Genomic DNA, 17,090 nt, shown 5'->3' on the forward strand with positions numbered 1-17,090 from the left:
CCCTGCCTCCATTAGTGGACACTGCAATGGGCAGCCGGAGCCCACCCAGGGGTTTCCCGGTTAACAGTTCTGATCCTCATTGTTCCTTGCTTGGATTACCACAATATCCTTGAACTGATGGTCTCCCTGTCTTCAGTCCTGCCTCTCTCTAAACTATCTGCTACCTGCAGCTTAAAATATTTTTCCGAAACTCAAATCTGATGGTCTTAGTTGAAAACCCGATCTTTAGCCTCCAGTCTTGCTCCTCAACCAACACTGTCTCCATAATTCTAATCATGATAACCACAGTAATAGTGCACTTATCAAGCTTGTACTGTATGCCAGGAATTGTGCTGGGCAGTCTACTTTGGTCTCATTAAATTCTCCAATACATTATCATCATCACTATTTTACGAACAAGAAAATTGATTTTTAGTTTAGGGGCAGGAAAAAGTTTTCTCTACCCTCTATGTTCAGTGTCTGGGACATGTGGGTGAAACTGACAGAAGACAGATTTATGAGGGGAAAACCAGAATTTTCACATGCAACACATACTTACAGAAGAATTTAGTGATGAGTAATTCAAAGGGGTAGTCAGAATTTGGCTTATATACTTAATTTAGTAGGCAATAGGGAAGAGGAGAAAAGGCATTTATGGGAATGACTTTTTGGACAGATAAATGGAGAAAACAATAAGTTCTTCCCTAGGAGAATAGATGGGAGATAGTCTGGTTGAGTGTGGTACCTACTTTTCAAGTCAACAAGATAAGAGTTGCTCCTGGACAGAAGAGTTACGACAAGTGAATTCTTCCAGGAGGCCCTGTTTTAGGCAGATGAGTGATTTTAGGAACTCAAATGTCTTCAGTTCAAAATAATTCTTATGCCAAAGTAGGAAGGTTTAATAATGTACTTGAGGTCATATGGCTAATAAGTATAATTGAATAACTTATTCCCTCCTCCAAAAAAAACCTTTAAAGAAAAAGTTGAGTATGAAATAAACTTCTTTTTACTTTCACTTGCAAGAGAGATCAGTTATCAGAGAACTGGCTCTCTGAACAAAAATATAGGCTGATGTTTAAAGGCAAAAATCATTTGGGGAAGGGAACAAGCTTTCCTCCACACCACTGGTCAGCAAACTCATTAGTCAACAGAGCCAAATATCAACAGTACAACGATTGAAATTTCTTTTGAGAGCCAAATTTTTAAAACATATAATTTCTTCTAACGCCATTTCTTCAAAATAGGCTCGCCTAGGCCATGGTATTTTGTGGAAGAGCCACACTCAAGAGGCCAAAGAGCCGCATGTGGCTCGCGAGCCGCAGTTTGCTGACCATGGCTCTACCCTTGAGGTTCCTCCAGCTGGCTTAATCATCAAATCGATGTGAGACCGTTTAGCAAAAGAAAATAACCAAATTTAATACACACATAAGAATGGCCCTAGCCAGTTTGCTCAGTGGATAGAGTATTGGCCTGAGAACTGAAGGGTCCTGGGTTTGATTCTGATTAAGGGCATGTTTCTCAGCTGCAGGCTGGATCCCCGGCCCCGGTTAGAGTGTGTGCTTGAGGCAACCAATCAATGTGTCTCTCTCACATCCACATCCCCCCCTTCCTTCCACTTGTAGAGGGCCTCCTGAGAAGGCACATGGACATCCTTTAAATTAGGGGTGTCGAACTCAATCAGAGAAGGGGCCAAAATCTAAAATCCAGCCTAAATCGCGGGCCGAATGGTTTACTGAACAGTCATAAACTGTCATTGTGATGGAAACGCAGCGGAGTGCAGTGATGACAGCGCGGTGCGGGCCACATTGCAAGGCCTGGCGGGACGGATTTGGCCCGCGGGCCTTGTGTTTGACACATGTGCTTTAAATTGTCAGCTGAGCCCGAGGGCCGTGTGTGTTATTCAGTTTCTGACTTACCTTTGTCCAGGTGTCAGCATGGGTGGGTCTAGATATGTAAATCCAGTAATGCTAGGGCCTAGTTAAGAATGCAAATAAGTTTCTTTGACCCTATAAAATAAACCTGCTGCGTGGCTGAGCTGCTCGCTGCCTTTCCATCAGAGAAGATGGCGCCCACCTAGCGCCCAGCTTGATGAAGCTATTTCTTCCTCTTGTCTCTTTCTTTCTTTTATTTCTTAATCCCCAGCTCCTCTGTTCAGGAAGCTGTCCTTCTTCCTTTCCGTGCGGGACGTGGGAAAAGGAGAAGCGCCCACCGCACCACTCTCTAGAAATCAATGGGAAAATATCCTCTGGTGAGGATTAACAAACAAACAAAAAAAGAATAGGAACCCCGCATTCATAAGAGAATCAGAGACCCCACATGCAGGGCAGGTTCAGTCATAGGAAGGAAAGGTGAATACATGACATCCTGAACTAGGGATGAGGTAAGGAGCCTTGGGGGCTTCAGAAGGTCATCGCAGGAGGATGAGAAGAGCAGGCTTTTGGTAAATAGTTTGCCTGCCCTATAGATCAGTAAAAGGAATTTACCTCTGATAATCTCTTATGGGCAAGGCCCACAATTCAAATTCTTCTAGGCCAGTGGTCAGCAAATTGCAGCTCGGCAATTAAGAAGTTTCTCTTGCCCTACCTAACTGGTTTGGCTCAGTGGATAGAGTATCAGCCTTCGGACTGAAGGGTCCTGGGTTTGATTCCAGTTAAGGGCACATGCCTGGGTTGTGGGCTTGATCCCCAGTGGGGGGCATGCAGGAAGCAGCCAATCAGTGATTCTCGTTATTGATGTTTCTATCTCTCTCTCCCTCTCCTTTCCTCTCTGAAACCAATAAAAATATATTTTAAAGAAGAAGAAGAAGAAGAAGAAGAAGAAGAAGAAGAAGAAGAAGAAGAAGGAAAAGAAGAAGAAGAAGAAGAAGAAGAAGAAGAAGAAGAAGAAGAAGAAGAAGAAGGAAAAGAAGAAGAAGAAGAAGAAGAAGAAGAAGAAGAAGAAGAAGAAGAAGAAGAAGGAAGAAGAAGTAGTTATTTCTCTTAAGCCTGTGGCTAAGTTGCCCTTAGCTCAAAACAATAGGCATACCACAGAGGGACATCTTGGGGTGATTCCTCTTGGACCCCCATAATCACAAAGTCAGAAGATAGCTCAAATTATCAAATAATAAGTCTGCTTTGTTGCATTTAGGTCAGTTTTGATAAAAGCAATTAAAATTTTATTTCAGTTAAAAGATAGCTATACACCAACACCAAACAACAGAATCCCAGGTATCTTTTTCACGGCTTATTTGGGACTATAGGAATGTAAGGCCATTTTTGAACTGTAAAAATGTAAATTCAGAAACACACACACAACATTTGAGCTTCAGTATAAAGCATGTGTTAGAGCCCTGGCCAGCTTGGCTCAGCGGATAGAGCGTCGGCCTGTGGACTGAAGGGTCCTGGGTTTGATTCCGATCAAGGGCATGTACCTTGGTTTCAGGCACATCCTAAATGGGGAGTGTGTAGGAGGCAGCTGAATCAATGTTTCTCTCTCATTGATGTTTCTAACTCTCTATTCCTCTCCCTCTCCATTCCTCTCTGTAAAAAAAAAATCAATAAAGCAAATACATATATATTTAAAAGCATGTGTTAGGAAGGCAGGATTGAAGAGGGAGAGTGGATACAGGAATTCAGGCAAGCTCTCACAAGGAGGAAATAAGACAATGGCACGGGGTAGGGGGAGTGGTGGGAGAAGGGGAGATTGACAGTGAATCAATGAAAAACCTAGAAGGAAGGGGGAAGGATATCTAGAAATCTTTAGTTCCAAGTTTTAGATAAGATGTCTTCACATTATTAAATTCATCTTTAGTGATGAGCACCAAAACTTTTATTGGAAATACTCTTTTGTTGAAAGGTTAGACCTGTCTCCTTTCTCTGGTTTCTTGAGCAATAACTCTGTGTTCCTGCCATTTACTGGCTTAGAACACAAGCTGGTTAAAAACAATTCTTAGGCAGATTGATCTTGAATATGTATTACGGTTTATTGCTTGCAAGAGAATCCTATATAATAAAAGCCTAATATGCAAATTGTCCCCTCGACCAGGAGTTCTGTGGGGAGTTTGACTGCTTGCTATGACGTGTGCTGACCGCCAGGGGCAGTGCAGACCATAGCAGGCACTGGCGACTGGGCACTTACTGCTGGCAACAGTGGAGGCACTGCTGGCTCCTATGGGCCCGATGAGAGGTGGAGCAGGTGGGTGGGTGGCACCAGGCCAATGTGGGTGCGAGCCACTGGTTGCCACTCACCCAGGGGCTGATTGACCTGCAGATCTGATCGCAGGGTGACCAAAAGCGGCAGTGGCAAGGGTGGGGCCACTGCCTGGCTCCCTCAGCACCTGGGAGCTGGCAGGGGCAGGGGAGGGGGGGCAGGAGGCAGGGAGGGAGTACCCAGCAGGTAGCGGCAGCTGCTAGGGATCCTACCAGCGCATGAATTTCATGCCCTGGGCCTCTAGTTGGTGAATATATGGAAATGAGGGTTTATAGATGAGAAAACAAAGATTTACATCAGCAGCAATTTTTTTAAAGAAGCAGCTACTAAATTAATGAACAGTCATAAACAGTTTTACTCACAGTCATGAAACACCATACTGGTAATTACAGAGGAAATGGAGAGCAGAATGCCCTGAGATACTGCGTGTGTAGCCTATCCCTAGTATGCCATCCAAGAAGCAGAGGATCAGGATGCACCTGGGACTGGCAGTAGGCATAGTAGTTCCATTCTGTTCACAGGGGAAGCAGAGAACCCATCTAGAGGCAGAAGCAGAGAACCCAAACGACAGGTGGTTGCCACTTCATTTCTGAAACCACCAAGTAAGAAACAGAAACATGGTTTGCCTCGTTCTTGGTTTGGGACAATTTTTCCCCCCTTTGGCAGGCACGAAGCAAGTTTTACTTATTATCAGGTGAGATGGTGAGTTAATTTTGGAATGTGCTGAATTCAGGGGCCAGTGGGTTACCTGAGCCCAGCTGGGAAATGGACATCCAGAACCTGACTGATTAACATTGCACACGGATTTAGATCGTGCGTTCATTAACATTACCTTTATGGTAAGGTGAGCAGACGTCCGGCTTTTGGCGGGACAGTCCCGATTTTTAACAATTTGTCCAGTGTCCCATTCCGCGGCATTTTAAAAAAGTCCCGATTTTCGGAAAGAATGCCCTACAAGCTAGGGAACAGCGGGAGAAAGGGAAGGGAATATACGGTTTTTGGCGGCCATGTGGCTATTTAGCCAGGATATGAGGTTTATATTATTTTTGCTAATTTTATAATTTAAACTTTAATAACAACAAATAATTGTTGAGAACTGATTATCAAGAACTGCTTTTCAAAGTTCGCATTGTTGATCAGTTGTTAGAGTTCGACCACCATTGTTTGGGCTTAATGAACAATGGCATGTTTTGGGGATTGACATCGACAAAAACATTTTGTAACTGTCTCTCAGACCATACACATCGTACTGCGTGCTAGTAAGCTAGTTAAACAAGTGATGTCATTACAAATCAGCTATTCAGATAATTTAGGTAAGTAATTTATTTATTTCATAAGTACATAAATTTTCTTGAATTTAGCAGATAGTACTTGTATTATTTATATTTTATAATATAATGGCGGCAAAAAGTCTAGCGCCTGCCTTGAAAGTGACACTTATGACTATACATAATTTTTATTTATTTATTATATTTGTAAATTGTACTTATGTTGAAATTTAAAAAGTATGTTTTACAATATGATTTTTGAGTTCTATGAAAATTTTTGGTGCTCCATATAGACCAAATTTTTCATCAAGAACCCGCTCCACCACCCCCCTCACTGTCCCGCTTTACCAATGCTAAGATCTGGTCACCTTACATTATGGTTTCATCACAGTTCAATGTACCGTATTTTCCGGCATATAAGACGACCCCCTAATTTTACAATTAACACCAGTTCTTTTTTTAATAGACCGCCTCTCTGACTCTGGCCAATCTGAGCAGGCTTTTTTTCGGTTCAAACGTCGTCTGATACGCCGGAAAACACGCAAGCATCATCAAGGGCGCATGCTCTATTTTGCAAGCCACTCTGTGCGGCGCCTAGAATGGGCACAGAGCATCCTAAATGGCTCAGAACGAATACTTCAGAAATCAGAACCTGGCGTTCCCTTCCTCCCAGCGCGAGGTCAGGGCGCCCTCCGGGTTCGCGCCTCCGGCCCCTTTAAGAAAGCGCGGGGGCCGGTGAGCGGAAGCGCTGCTGGGGAGGAGGGCGGGGCCATCGCCGGGGTCACCGGCGCCGCCGCCGCCCGGGTCAGCGCCGCCGCTGCCGGGGTCACTGCCGCCGCCGCCGCCGCCGCCGCCGGGGTCAGCGTCACCGCGAGGCCCGCGCGCCGCCGGGGAAAAGTGCGGGAGAAGACGAGCCGGGCCCCCTGCTGGGTCCCGGGGCGGGTCCGCAGAGCCGGTGCGGCGGGAGGGAAGGTGCTGTCCTCGGGGGACACACGTGGTCACAGACACTGGGAACCCTCCCGGTGAGCGCGCCGTCCCCCGGTCCGTCTGCACCCCGCTGGAAGCGGTCCACTGAGCACGATCCTAACGGCGGTGCTGGGGGCGACGGGCAGGGTCCGAGCCCACACCGCCTCCCGTGCTCGCTCCGAGCCCGGGCTGGAGCCGGTCAGGGCGAACACGGTCCTTCCCGACAGCAGGAGTCCAGTGGGGCCTCGGGGCGCAACGCCGTCCCAGGTATCCTCAGTGCTAACCCCCCCTCGGGAGGGTACCCCAGTTCACAGGCTGGAGCCCCGAGAGGTATTTTGTCCTGCCGAGTGGTCTGTAACCTAATTCACCAGGGGGGGAGCCTGTGCATCCATATCGGGGTTATTGTGGGAAACGAGAAGACCCGGCAGGGCTCGCTGCCCGGGAGCTCTTGGCTGCCCTCTGTGGGCCCGTACGGGGCAGCCACCGCCCCTCGGCCCCAGTCCCTCCGTGACCCCACGCTCCGCCTGCACCCCTCGCTCAGCGCCAGCCAGGCCCCTGGGAGGCATTTGAGCTGCAGCCCTGATCTAAATACTTAAGTCGGTGACCTTTTTCATCTCCTGGCACATAGAAGCTAATTGCAAAAAGTTTTAGGCACAACAAAAAGTGTATATTTTGCCAATCTGACCAAAAAAGGTATAATTTTTTTTAAATATATTTTTTGTTTTTACAGAGGAAGGGAGAGGGATAGACAGAAACATCTATCAGCTGCCTCCCACACCGCCCCCCACCGGGGATGCACCCACAACCAAGGCACATGCCCCTAACTGGGACCCCTCGGTCCGCAGGCCGACAGCCCATCCACCGAGCCAAACCGGTTTCGACAAAATAGGTATCATTTTGATTCATTCACACCAGACTGCTATTTTTGTGTTGGCTGTTGTCATTTTTAAAATTTGACACTAAGGAACAGAGGTCAGGTATTGCATGCTTAAACAATTCTTGAGGTTCACCAGTTGAAAATCTCTGACTTGGGTGAATATAAGACCATTTAAAAAAATTTTTTTTGCTGAACAGAGCAGAGGTCCCAAACAGCCACGTGTATAATTCGTGTTTAAAACTGCTCTTTCTGTCGTGGGAAGAAGTTGGTGATTCGCCGGGCCCTGGTCCCCAAAGACGAGGTCCGGTGACCCTTGGCCCCTTCCTGCCTCCCCTCCGCGTGCCTTTCCCCTCTCTCTTCTGCCAGGATGAGTGGCGCAGGTGTACCTTCCGGCAGCTATGGAGCTCTGGCTGTGCTCATAGTGGATACAGTGCCCGTGGAGAAGAAAATAAACACACTGAAAGTCTGAGACTCACAGTAACGGCTGTAAGAGATCTTACCATTAACAGCTGTAACAGCTGTAAGAGATAGGCCAGGAAGTGAAAACACAAAATAAATTAGCCGAAATGGATTCACAATTTGACTCTACAACTGGATTCCTAGGTAGAACTATGGAAAATCTGAAGATTTTATCCAGAGGGAGCAAAACAAAGCTGGTGTGCTATATGGTGCTGATTTTATTGTCTTTTTTGTCATTTATTGGATTATTAAACTGAGGTGATACAAGTGAGTGTGAGTTTGTAATTTGTTCCAACGTACGCGTGGCTTGGGATACCATTTTGGTAAAAATTCAGGATCAATATATTCCTCATTTTCAAATATGGCTTTTTCCATTGACAGGGAATTTTAAATGTTTTATAAGTCACATTACATAATACAGTGCTCTTTACTGTTTCTTAATGACTCATTTTGCCCCTATTTTTCAGGGGTATTGAGATAGCCAAAAGTTAGTCCAGCCCTAACCTTTTCATTTTCCTATTGTTTGTTATCAGATTAAATAGCAGTGTAGTGTTCTGTTGTCATAAATGTGGGTTTCTGTTCCATGTAAAGAAAGTTAATGGGCCAAAACTGGTTTGGCTCAGTGGATAGAGCGTTAGCCTGTGAACTGAAAGGTGCCAGGTTCGATTCCGGTCAAGGGCAAGTACCGTGGTTGCGGGCACATCCCCAGTAGGAGGTGTGCAGGAGGCAGCTGATTGATGTTTCTCTCTCATGATTTTTTTTTTAACTCTCTATCCCTCTCCCTTCCTCTCTGTAAAAAATCAATTAAAATATATATATATACATATATTTAAAGTTAATGGGAGAGCCTGATGCTGAGCTCTTGCAGTGAACAAGTTTGTGGTGGAATGGTAAATGTATTTTCATGAATGACATCAACCCTAACCATGTACTCCCCTTTCCTTCTTGATTTGGTTAAATTGTAGGCTTATTTCTTTTTACCTATGGTGTTTTTCTAATAATTTTTTATTATATGACTCCTCTTCCCCCTTTGCCCAAGGATCTCATTCTTTCTTAAATCTTAGTGTTTTGGCACATTTCTAGTAGGTGCAAAACAAATGTGAACCAGTATAATTATTTTATATTAACTTTATACATACCATTGACTTGGCTTAAAATAGCTTTATGATTTTAGCTACTTAGGCCATTTGGTTATCATTTGTGACAGAATAATGTGAAGCTAAAGTAATTGTTAAGCTCTGACTGGAAATAACATGTTTAAGAAAATTGTCTCTGCATTATTATGTGCTCAAAATATATAATTGAAAGTACTTAGCATTGAACTTAGGGGTAAGAGTATTGTTTTTTTAATCTAGTATATTTATAGGAAGCAAAACAAAGGTAGAGTGTTGAGTAGAAAGAAATATTAAAATTTTCTGTATTGCTATTTTGGAATTTACTCATGAGCTCAAAAAATAATTTTTTTTTAAATGAAATAAGTTGAAAAAAATAGAACTGCCCTTTCTCATTCCTACTTTTTCTTTTCAAGGTGGTTTTCTTTGGAACAAGTCTTTTCAACCCAGGCTTGGTAACAATGAATCATCACATATGTATACAAATTTGGGAGTTGATGTTCTTTTATTATAATGAAATCCTTAATGTTTTTATTTTTGTGTTGTTTTTTAAGGAAAAAGACCTGAATCTGTTTACATAGATGTTTTATGCTATGACAATCATTACTGAAGTAGAGTGTGGTCAGTATAATTTGTACACCTCTGCCTATAGAAAATTATGCTTCATTAGCCTCCATAACTCTTGGCTGGACTTCATAAAGGCAAGACTGTGTTTGCCTGTTCATTAGGCTTATCCCACCTAGAATGTAAGCTACTTAGACTTTTATTTTGTTCAGAGTTGCCAAGCACAGTGCCTGCTTAAAGGTGACTAAATGTATGAAAGAACTTCATTATTTTAAAAATATATATTTTTTATTGATTTCGGAGCTGAAGGAAGAGAGAGAGACATCAATGATGAGAATCATTGATTGACTGCCTTCTGCATACTCTCCCTACTGGGGATTAAGCCTGTATCCCAGGCATGTGCCCTTGACCTGAATTGAACCAAGGACTTCAGTCCACAGGCTGATACTCGGATATATCCATTAAGCCAAAGCAGCTAGGGTTTTTTTGTTTGTTTTTTAAATTATACTGTATTTATTTTTAAATCCTCACTCAAGGATATTTTTCCATTGATTTTTAGAGAGAGTGGAAGAAAGAGGGAAGGACAGAGAAATTTTGATGTGAGAAACACATGGATTGGTTGTCTCTTGCATGAGCCCAAACCAGGGCATAGGCCAGGGAGGAGTCTGCAACCAAGGTACATGCCCTTGACCGGAATAGAACCCAGGACCCTTTGGTCCACAGTCCAGTGCTCTGTCCACTGAGCTAAACTGGCTAGGTTATATATGAAAGAACTTTAAGGTATAGCTTATTTTATGTAACAGGCATTGTTCCTGAAGATTTCTCTCAAAATGAAATGCTTGTACAAAGGATTCCATTGTAAAAAGGCATGCTTTTAAAAGATTGAATTTTCCTAAATTAATGTACCAGTGCTTTCATCTAAAATGAGCTTGTACTGCCCAGTGGGTTAGAGTGTTGCCCCATATGCCAAGGCTGCAGGTTCCAGCCCTGGTCAGAGCATGTAAGAATCAACCAACAAATGCATAAATAAGTGGAACAAATCATTGTTTCTTTCTTGCTCTCTCTCCCTTCCTCTTTCTCTAAAAATCAATACATTGAAAAGATAAAATAAAGTCAACTTGTACTTGTGGATCATCTGCTACAGAGCTTACAGAGCCTACACTGGTAATATTTTCTTACTATGTGATAGGATATGAAAATGTCGGTGAGCCTTGGAATTTTCAGTATTATTTCTGTTTTTAGAAATCTAGAGATTCCAGTTGGCATCAAGTTGGCAGCCAGATCCTATACTTTGCCCCTGAGGAGCAGCTCTCATAAGCGGCGGTGAGGAACCTGTGGTTCGGAGGACTGATGGCTGTGAGCCCAGCTGGGAGGACGTTGGCACTGAACCACGGCGGTGTCTTTCGGAAGGCCGTGAGAAGCAGCGGTCTTTCCTTGTGTCCCTGGGGCCGCTGTGCCTGGAGAGGGAATGGGAGCTTTCTGGACCCTGAGGTGAAGGCCTTCTTGGAGGAGAACACTGAAGTCACCAGCAGTGGCAGTCTCACCCCTGAAATCCGGTTGCGGCTTTTAACCCCCAGATGCAAGTTTTGGTGGGAAAGAGCTGACCTGTGGCCCCACAGCGATCCTTACTGGGCCATCTACTGGCCAGGAGGCCAAGCCCTGTCTAGGTAGTGACCCAACTGAAACGGGAACCTTTAAGTTTGCAACAGTCCTTTCTCTTTTCAGCCATTTCAACTCTGAATTTACCCCGCTCTCCCCCTCCCCCCTCCTCCCTTCCTACCACACACACAGAAAAACCCACATTCTCTTAATTTCTAGCAGCTTAAGCTGTTTTTTTTTTTTTTTTTTTTGGTTGCTTTGTTACATCGTTTTACTCTCTACTCCAAGCTTATCAAGGTATTTCCCCAAATACAGTTCTTTTCCCAAGAGAAGTCCTTGGGTCAGCCATCAAGACCAGAGGTAGCTATAAATATCCAGACCTTACACTGTTCTCAGGCTCATGGTTCATGATGTATGGCCAGTGCAGGGGTCCCAGACTTTTGAACGTAAGGCCCCAGTTCAGCTCTCCCAGACTAGCCTGTCAGTGTTGCTCCTGAGGCCTCACACCCTCCATCACTGCCTCTTCACAGTGTCCTCAGGAAGATACCTGAGTGAATGGGCTGCTCAAGGACTCCTCCTTCGCTGGGGGTTTATTGACATCTCAGGTGAACTCACGACCCGAATCTACATTGTAAGGCCCCTCCTTCCACCTCTCACACTGCAGAGCTCCTTAGGACATTTGCTCACATTCACACTACGCTTTTTATTAAAACACAGCCGCTGAAACAGACTAGAACTTCCAGCTTTCCATCCAGCCTTTGCTCTTGGGTTGGTAAATGTTTTCATCTGTTTATATCTCGAGGTTACAGAGCTGGAAAACAAAAAGGGTAAGGACTTCTCTTTCACATGAATGGTATGGCCGAACAGAGTTAATGCTATATGTAGTCTTGAATGAAAAGCAAAATGCAAACATAGAGCTTTGGGGAGAAGACTGAGGATGGAAAGCTTTCCAGGTAGTATCAAACGATTTCCATTTTCTGATGGTTGTGTTGCCAAATTCCCAAGATTTACTGCTCACATCATATTTGAAAAGTACTGGCATTCCAAGTGACTGTCTTCTATTAAAGCTATTGTTTATCAACTCCAAATGTACAGTCAAATCCTTAAGAGACTGTGTGAATCAAGAGAATGCAAACTGGTGACCCACAGATGTATTTTGTTTCAGTTTTATTTATTGTGATAAGAAGGGAGTGGCTGCCTGGGCATTTCACATAACCCTTACACTGAATCTGGACATGTTTATAAGGATCTGAGTTTAGGATGTCTGCTATAAGTTCCCAACTTGCTTTTCCCAGGTGACCTTTTAGAATAACCACTTAAGTGTTAAGTCTTCGAAAAGTTAGTGACCTCTGCCCAATTCACCTGTGTGTCACCCTCTCTACCTCCAGCTTGTGACCTGGAACAGAAGACTGCCCTCCCCTCAGCTCATTGTACCTCCTTGCTTCTGGGATCTGGAAGTAGGCAATCTTGTGATTCTATTTCCTTTGTGGGTGTATTGAAACCACCTTCAATCAAAATGACCCATGTTTTCACCTTCCCAAAGTGGAAGCTGCCACACAGAGGGAGCTAGCCACCTGCTGCTCTGATGTGGATGGCCTGGGTCTCTTCCTTCACCGGCCCATACTCTGCATGTTTTTAATTCAATACACCAGCTCTGGCTTCTCAACACACTTCTTTTTAAAAATAGGTTGCTAACATTTAAAACCTGAGAGATTTCATTGAAAATATGCATTGGTTTGAAAAACAGGAATCATCTCTGAGAACATGGGATTTCTGTGTGGCAACAATTACCTGAAGATGGGTAGCAGCTGTCCCTTTAAGACATGACATGCACACCTCTACTTTGCCATAGTCGCTGCTCTTCTTCATTATTCTCATGCTAAGATCAAGTGTCCACTGAAATTCATTATTTCAGTGTTTCCCACTCATCTTCAGTAGTTTGGTAACCACTTAGCCCTGGTCCAAATTCTTTGGTTGAACTGGACTTGGATGGTCATTATAAGACAATTCAAACTGTAGGTAAAACCACGCTGATGAATAATCAAAAGGAGATGGTGGGTTTTGGCTCTAATGTACTGAGTCCTGATTATAGTAATATTTTGTCAGTCTGGATTCTTAGTTCTGGATCACAGTAAGTGTTCAAAGCTTTTCAACAGCTGACTTGAAGCACCTGATTAGTAACTGTGGTACTGTTCTTCACACACGCTGAAGAGTAATCAAATGACTAGGTCCTCTCTCTGCCACCTTTGCCAGTTCTTAAGATGGACATTTTGTCTCACTCTGGTCAGGCCAAACTTGCCAAGATCAGACCAAATGCTTCTGCTAGGTTCTATTATTTCTTTGTTCATTGAACCCAAGGAGATTTTCTTTTTGAACAGCTCTACTGAATTTCTCCCATGCTTTCCCCATTTTTTTTCTAACTTAGGTATCTTTTGGATAATCCTGATGTTGTCAGAGGAAAATCTGTGTTAGATCTTGGGAGTGGATGTGGAGCTACGGCTATCGCTGCTAAGATGAGTGGGGCATCAAGGATCTTGGCCAACGACATAGACCCTAGTAAGGATTTCCTATTTAAAAGTCTGTAAAGCTCATCCTGTTTTTTTCCCCTTCCAGGATAAATATCTCTGACGCCTCAATATGATAGCCTATACTACACAGATAAGTTTTAATTTTATCTGATTTTCTTCTAGTCTTCCTTTTCACTGAGGATTTCATCCTTGAAGATCCTTATTTTATACAGGGGGCTCAGTTTTAACTTGCCATCTTGCTCAAGCCCAAGGCTTGTTTCCCTCTCTCCTGTAACAAACCAGACTTCGTGTTATTGAGATCAACAAATGTTCCTTAAACTCCAACATTTCCAGGTGTATTTTTGTTTGTTTTGCATTCAGGATATCCATTTATATATTTGAAAATCACAATAAATAGCTTACATTGGCATAAACCTTAGGCTTTCTTACCTAAAAACATCTTTCAACAAAAAAAGGAAACCTGGCCGGTATAGCTCGTAGGTTGGAGTTTCATCCTGTGTACTGAAGGGTGGCCTATGTGATTCCCAGTCAGGGCACATACCCAGGTTGCAGCTTTTTTTTTTTTTTTTTTTTTTTAATATAGTTTAATGATTTTCCACAGAGAGGAAGGGAAAGGGATAGAGAGCTAGAAACGTCGATGAGAGAGAAACATCGACCAGATGCCTCCTGCACACCCCCCACCGGGGACATGCCCGCAACCAATGCATATGCCCTTGACCGGAATCAAACCCGGAACCCCTCAGTCCGCAGGCTGACGCTCCATCCACTGAGCCAAACCGGTTTCAGCCCAGGTTGCAGCTTTGATCCCTGGTCAGGGTGCATGCAGGAAGCAACTGATAGTTCTTCCTTTTTGTTCTCATGCTCTCCCTTGGCCTCGCACTCGTGACTTTCCTAAGCTCACCTCTAGAGGATTCTTCTCTCTGTCTCCTCTCTACTCCTCTCCCTCTCTCTCTCGCTCTCTTTCTCGCTCTCCTCTCTCCTCTCCTCTCTCTCTCTCTCTCTCTCTCTCTCTCTCTCTCTCTCTCTCTCCCTCTCCCTCTCCCTCTCCCTCTCCCTCTCCCTCTCCCTCTCCCTCCCACCCCCCCTTCCTCTCTAAATCAGTTAAAACACACACAACTTTGCCCTGGCCAGTGTGGCTCAGTTGGTTGGGTCAGCCTGTGTACCAAAAGGTTGCCAGTTTGATTCTTGGTCAGGGCACATGCCCGGGTTGCAGGCTCAACCAACTGGTGCAGGAGGCAGCCAATCGATGTTTCACTCTCACATCAGTGTTTCTCTTTTTCTTTTCTTCTCTTTCTATAAAAATATTGTATATTTTAAAATAATTTTTTAAAGGGAGAAAACATTAAGAGATACTATAAATTAATCAATAGGGAATTCAAACAGTCTAGTATATTACCAATTCATCATGTTCTTTTCTAAAGTTGCAGGAATGGCTATCACACTGAATTGTGAATTGAACCAACTGAAACCTTTTCCCATTTTAACCAAAAATATTTTGGATTTGGAACAAGATAAGTGGGACCTTGTTGTGCTTGGAGATATGTTTTATGATGAAGACCTTGCAGATAGTCTTCATCAATGGCTGAAGGATTGCTTTTGGACTCACAAAACTCAAGTACTGATTGGTGACCCTGGCAGGCCTCAGTTCAGAGGACACAGCATTCAGCATCAGCTGCACAAAGTGGTAGAATATTCTCTTCCAGAACCTACTAGGCAGGAAAACAATGGACTGACAACAAGCGCAGTGTGGGATTTCCAGCCTTGAACTGTCAAATGCTTCCAAGTATGGATAGACCTATGTTTGGGTTCAACCCTAGAAGAGTCTCCAGTTTGAAGAATGCAGTTCCTGTGAAATGACAAATCTTGTTTTCAAAATATGAAGATTTAGACTTTTGTCATGTATCTAGTTCTTTATTATGCCAAATATATACATCTTTATCTGTAATTTTTTTTCTAATTTTACTACTATCTACATAATAAAAACCCAGAGGTCATAATGCCTTAACTATCAAAGAGCAGTCACCAGGAGGTGCATTGATGGGTACCATGGTGCTGGCGGGACTTGATGCTGGGTCCTACGGTGCACTGGGTCTAGGTCTCATGTGACTTTGCACGCTGGGCCTCTAGTAGGATTATAATTATAGAAGGCAGTGCCCAGTGGTAGTAAATTGTGGAGAGAATTAGATATCGTAGCTGAGTTGGTTTCTGTAGTTGAGAACAACTATGTGATGTGTTGAATTAAACAAAAATATAAAATACAGAAGACTATAGTATTTAGTGCATAATAGGGTATTAATGGACAACTAAGGATAAAAATAAAGATTTTAGAATTTCCAATATAGTCTGTACAGACACCATATGACTTTTTATGGTTTACTAAGGTTAGTTAGAAATTGATTTTGCCACCACTACACATCCCAGGTTTTTATAATATTCTATTTTAAAAAGAATATTATATATTAAAAAAAACAAAAAACACTATGATATAAGAGCGGAACAATGTGAAGGAGAATGTATATAGAATACCACTATGTACCCCTAACTGGTTTGGCTCAGTGGATAGAGCATCAGCCTGTGGACTGAAGGGTGCCAGGTTTGATTCTGGTCAAGGGCATGTTCCTTGGTTGCAGGCATATCCCCAGTACTAGGTGTGCAGGAGGCAGCTGATCGATGTTTCTTTCTCATCAATGTTTTTAACTCTCGATCCCTCTCCCTTCTTCTCTGTAAAAAAACAATAAAAAATAAATTTTTAAAAAGAATACCACTATGCAAAAAAGATGTATGTATATATTGAGAAAAAGAATGAAGATAGGATCTTGCCAGTTTTGCTCAGTGGTTAGAGCACTGGTCCTGGGTTCAATCTTATTCAAAGGCAACCAATCGATGCAATGCTTTTCTCTCTATGTCTCTTCCTGTCCCTTCCACTCTCTCTTAAAAAAAAAAAAAAAAAAAAAAAAAAAAATCAGCCGAAACTGGTTTGGCTCAGTGGATAGAGCATCAGCCTGCTGACTGAAGGGTCCCAGGTTCAATTCCGGTCAAGGGCATGCACCTTGGTTGCAAGCACATCCCTGGTAGGGTATGTTCAGGAGGCAACTGGTCGATGTTTCTCATCAATGTTTCTAGCTCTCTCTCTCTCTCTTCCTCTCTCTCTCTCTTCCTCTCTCTCTCTCTTCCTCTCTCTCTCTCTCTTCCTCTCTGTGAAAAATCAATAAAATATATATGTATTTTTTAAATCAATGGAAAAATATCCAATAAATAAAATAAAATTTGGGGGGAGAATTTTTAAGTGATAAAAAAAAGAAAACAATGAAGAAAGGGAAAATACAAAATGGAGTCGCTTTAAAGTATGAAGGTGAGGCATAAGGAAACAATTATTTTTCTTGTCTTAACTAGCCTAGGAACATAAACTTTTTAATTTTCCCATCCTCTATCAATGCCTGGGCATTTACTTACCTTTGGATAACCCCCTAAGGACGCAGGATATGGTCAGACCTCCTGGTGCCCATCCTCCAGACACCCTGGCATCCAGCATCCAGACCCCTGACATCTG

The 17,090-nt window shown here is 43.3% G+C and overlaps 1 protein-coding gene, 1 long non-coding RNA gene and 1 pseudogene across 4 annotated transcripts; 2 read left to right on the forward strand and 1 right to left on the reverse strand.

Moving 5' to 3' along the window:
- Positions 1-6,195: 6,195 nt before the first annotated feature.
- ETFBKMT (electron transfer flavoprotein subunit beta lysine methyltransferase) lies at positions 6,196-15,798 on the forward strand. Of its 3 annotated transcripts, XM_036456707.2 has the most exons (5): positions 8,608-8,627; positions 9,404-9,470; positions 10,656-11,080; positions 13,438-13,568; positions 14,962-15,798. In XM_036456707.2, exons 3-5 carry the CDS (start codon positions 10,764-10,766, stop codon positions 15,303-15,305), a joined length of 792 nt encoding a protein of 263 aa, XP_036312600.1. In that variant the 5' UTR covers positions 8,608-8,627; positions 9,404-9,470; positions 10,656-10,763; the 3' UTR covers positions 15,306-15,798. The 3 variants fall into 3 exon arrangements, with proteins under 3 accessions (XP_045443845.1, XP_045443846.1, XP_036312600.1); XM_045587889.1 differs by lacking the exons at positions 8,608-8,627; positions 9,404-9,470 and adding an exon at positions 6,196-6,457; XM_045587890.1 differs by lacking the exons at positions 8,608-8,627; positions 9,404-9,470 and adding an exon at positions 7,241-7,290.
- On the forward strand, positions 7,646-8,067 carry LOC118729284 (annotated as a pseudogene).
- On the reverse strand, positions 8,254-8,938 carry LOC123653170. Its single transcript, XR_006742815.1, has 2 exons — positions 8,561-8,938; positions 8,254-8,346 (listed from the first exon to the last, which is right to left on the reverse strand). It is a non-coding gene; the product is annotated as an uncharacterized LOC123653170 (long non-coding RNA).
- Positions 15,799-17,090: the final 1,292 nt, after the last annotated feature.

The sequence above is a fragment of the Pipistrellus kuhlii genome, unplaced genomic scaffold (genome assembly GCF_014108245.1).
Source record: "Pipistrellus kuhlii isolate mPipKuh1 unplaced genomic scaffold, mPipKuh1.p scaffold_m20_p_3, whole genome shotgun sequence".
Classification (NCBI taxonomy): Eukaryota; Metazoa; Chordata; class Mammalia; order Chiroptera; family Vespertilionidae; genus Pipistrellus; species Pipistrellus kuhlii.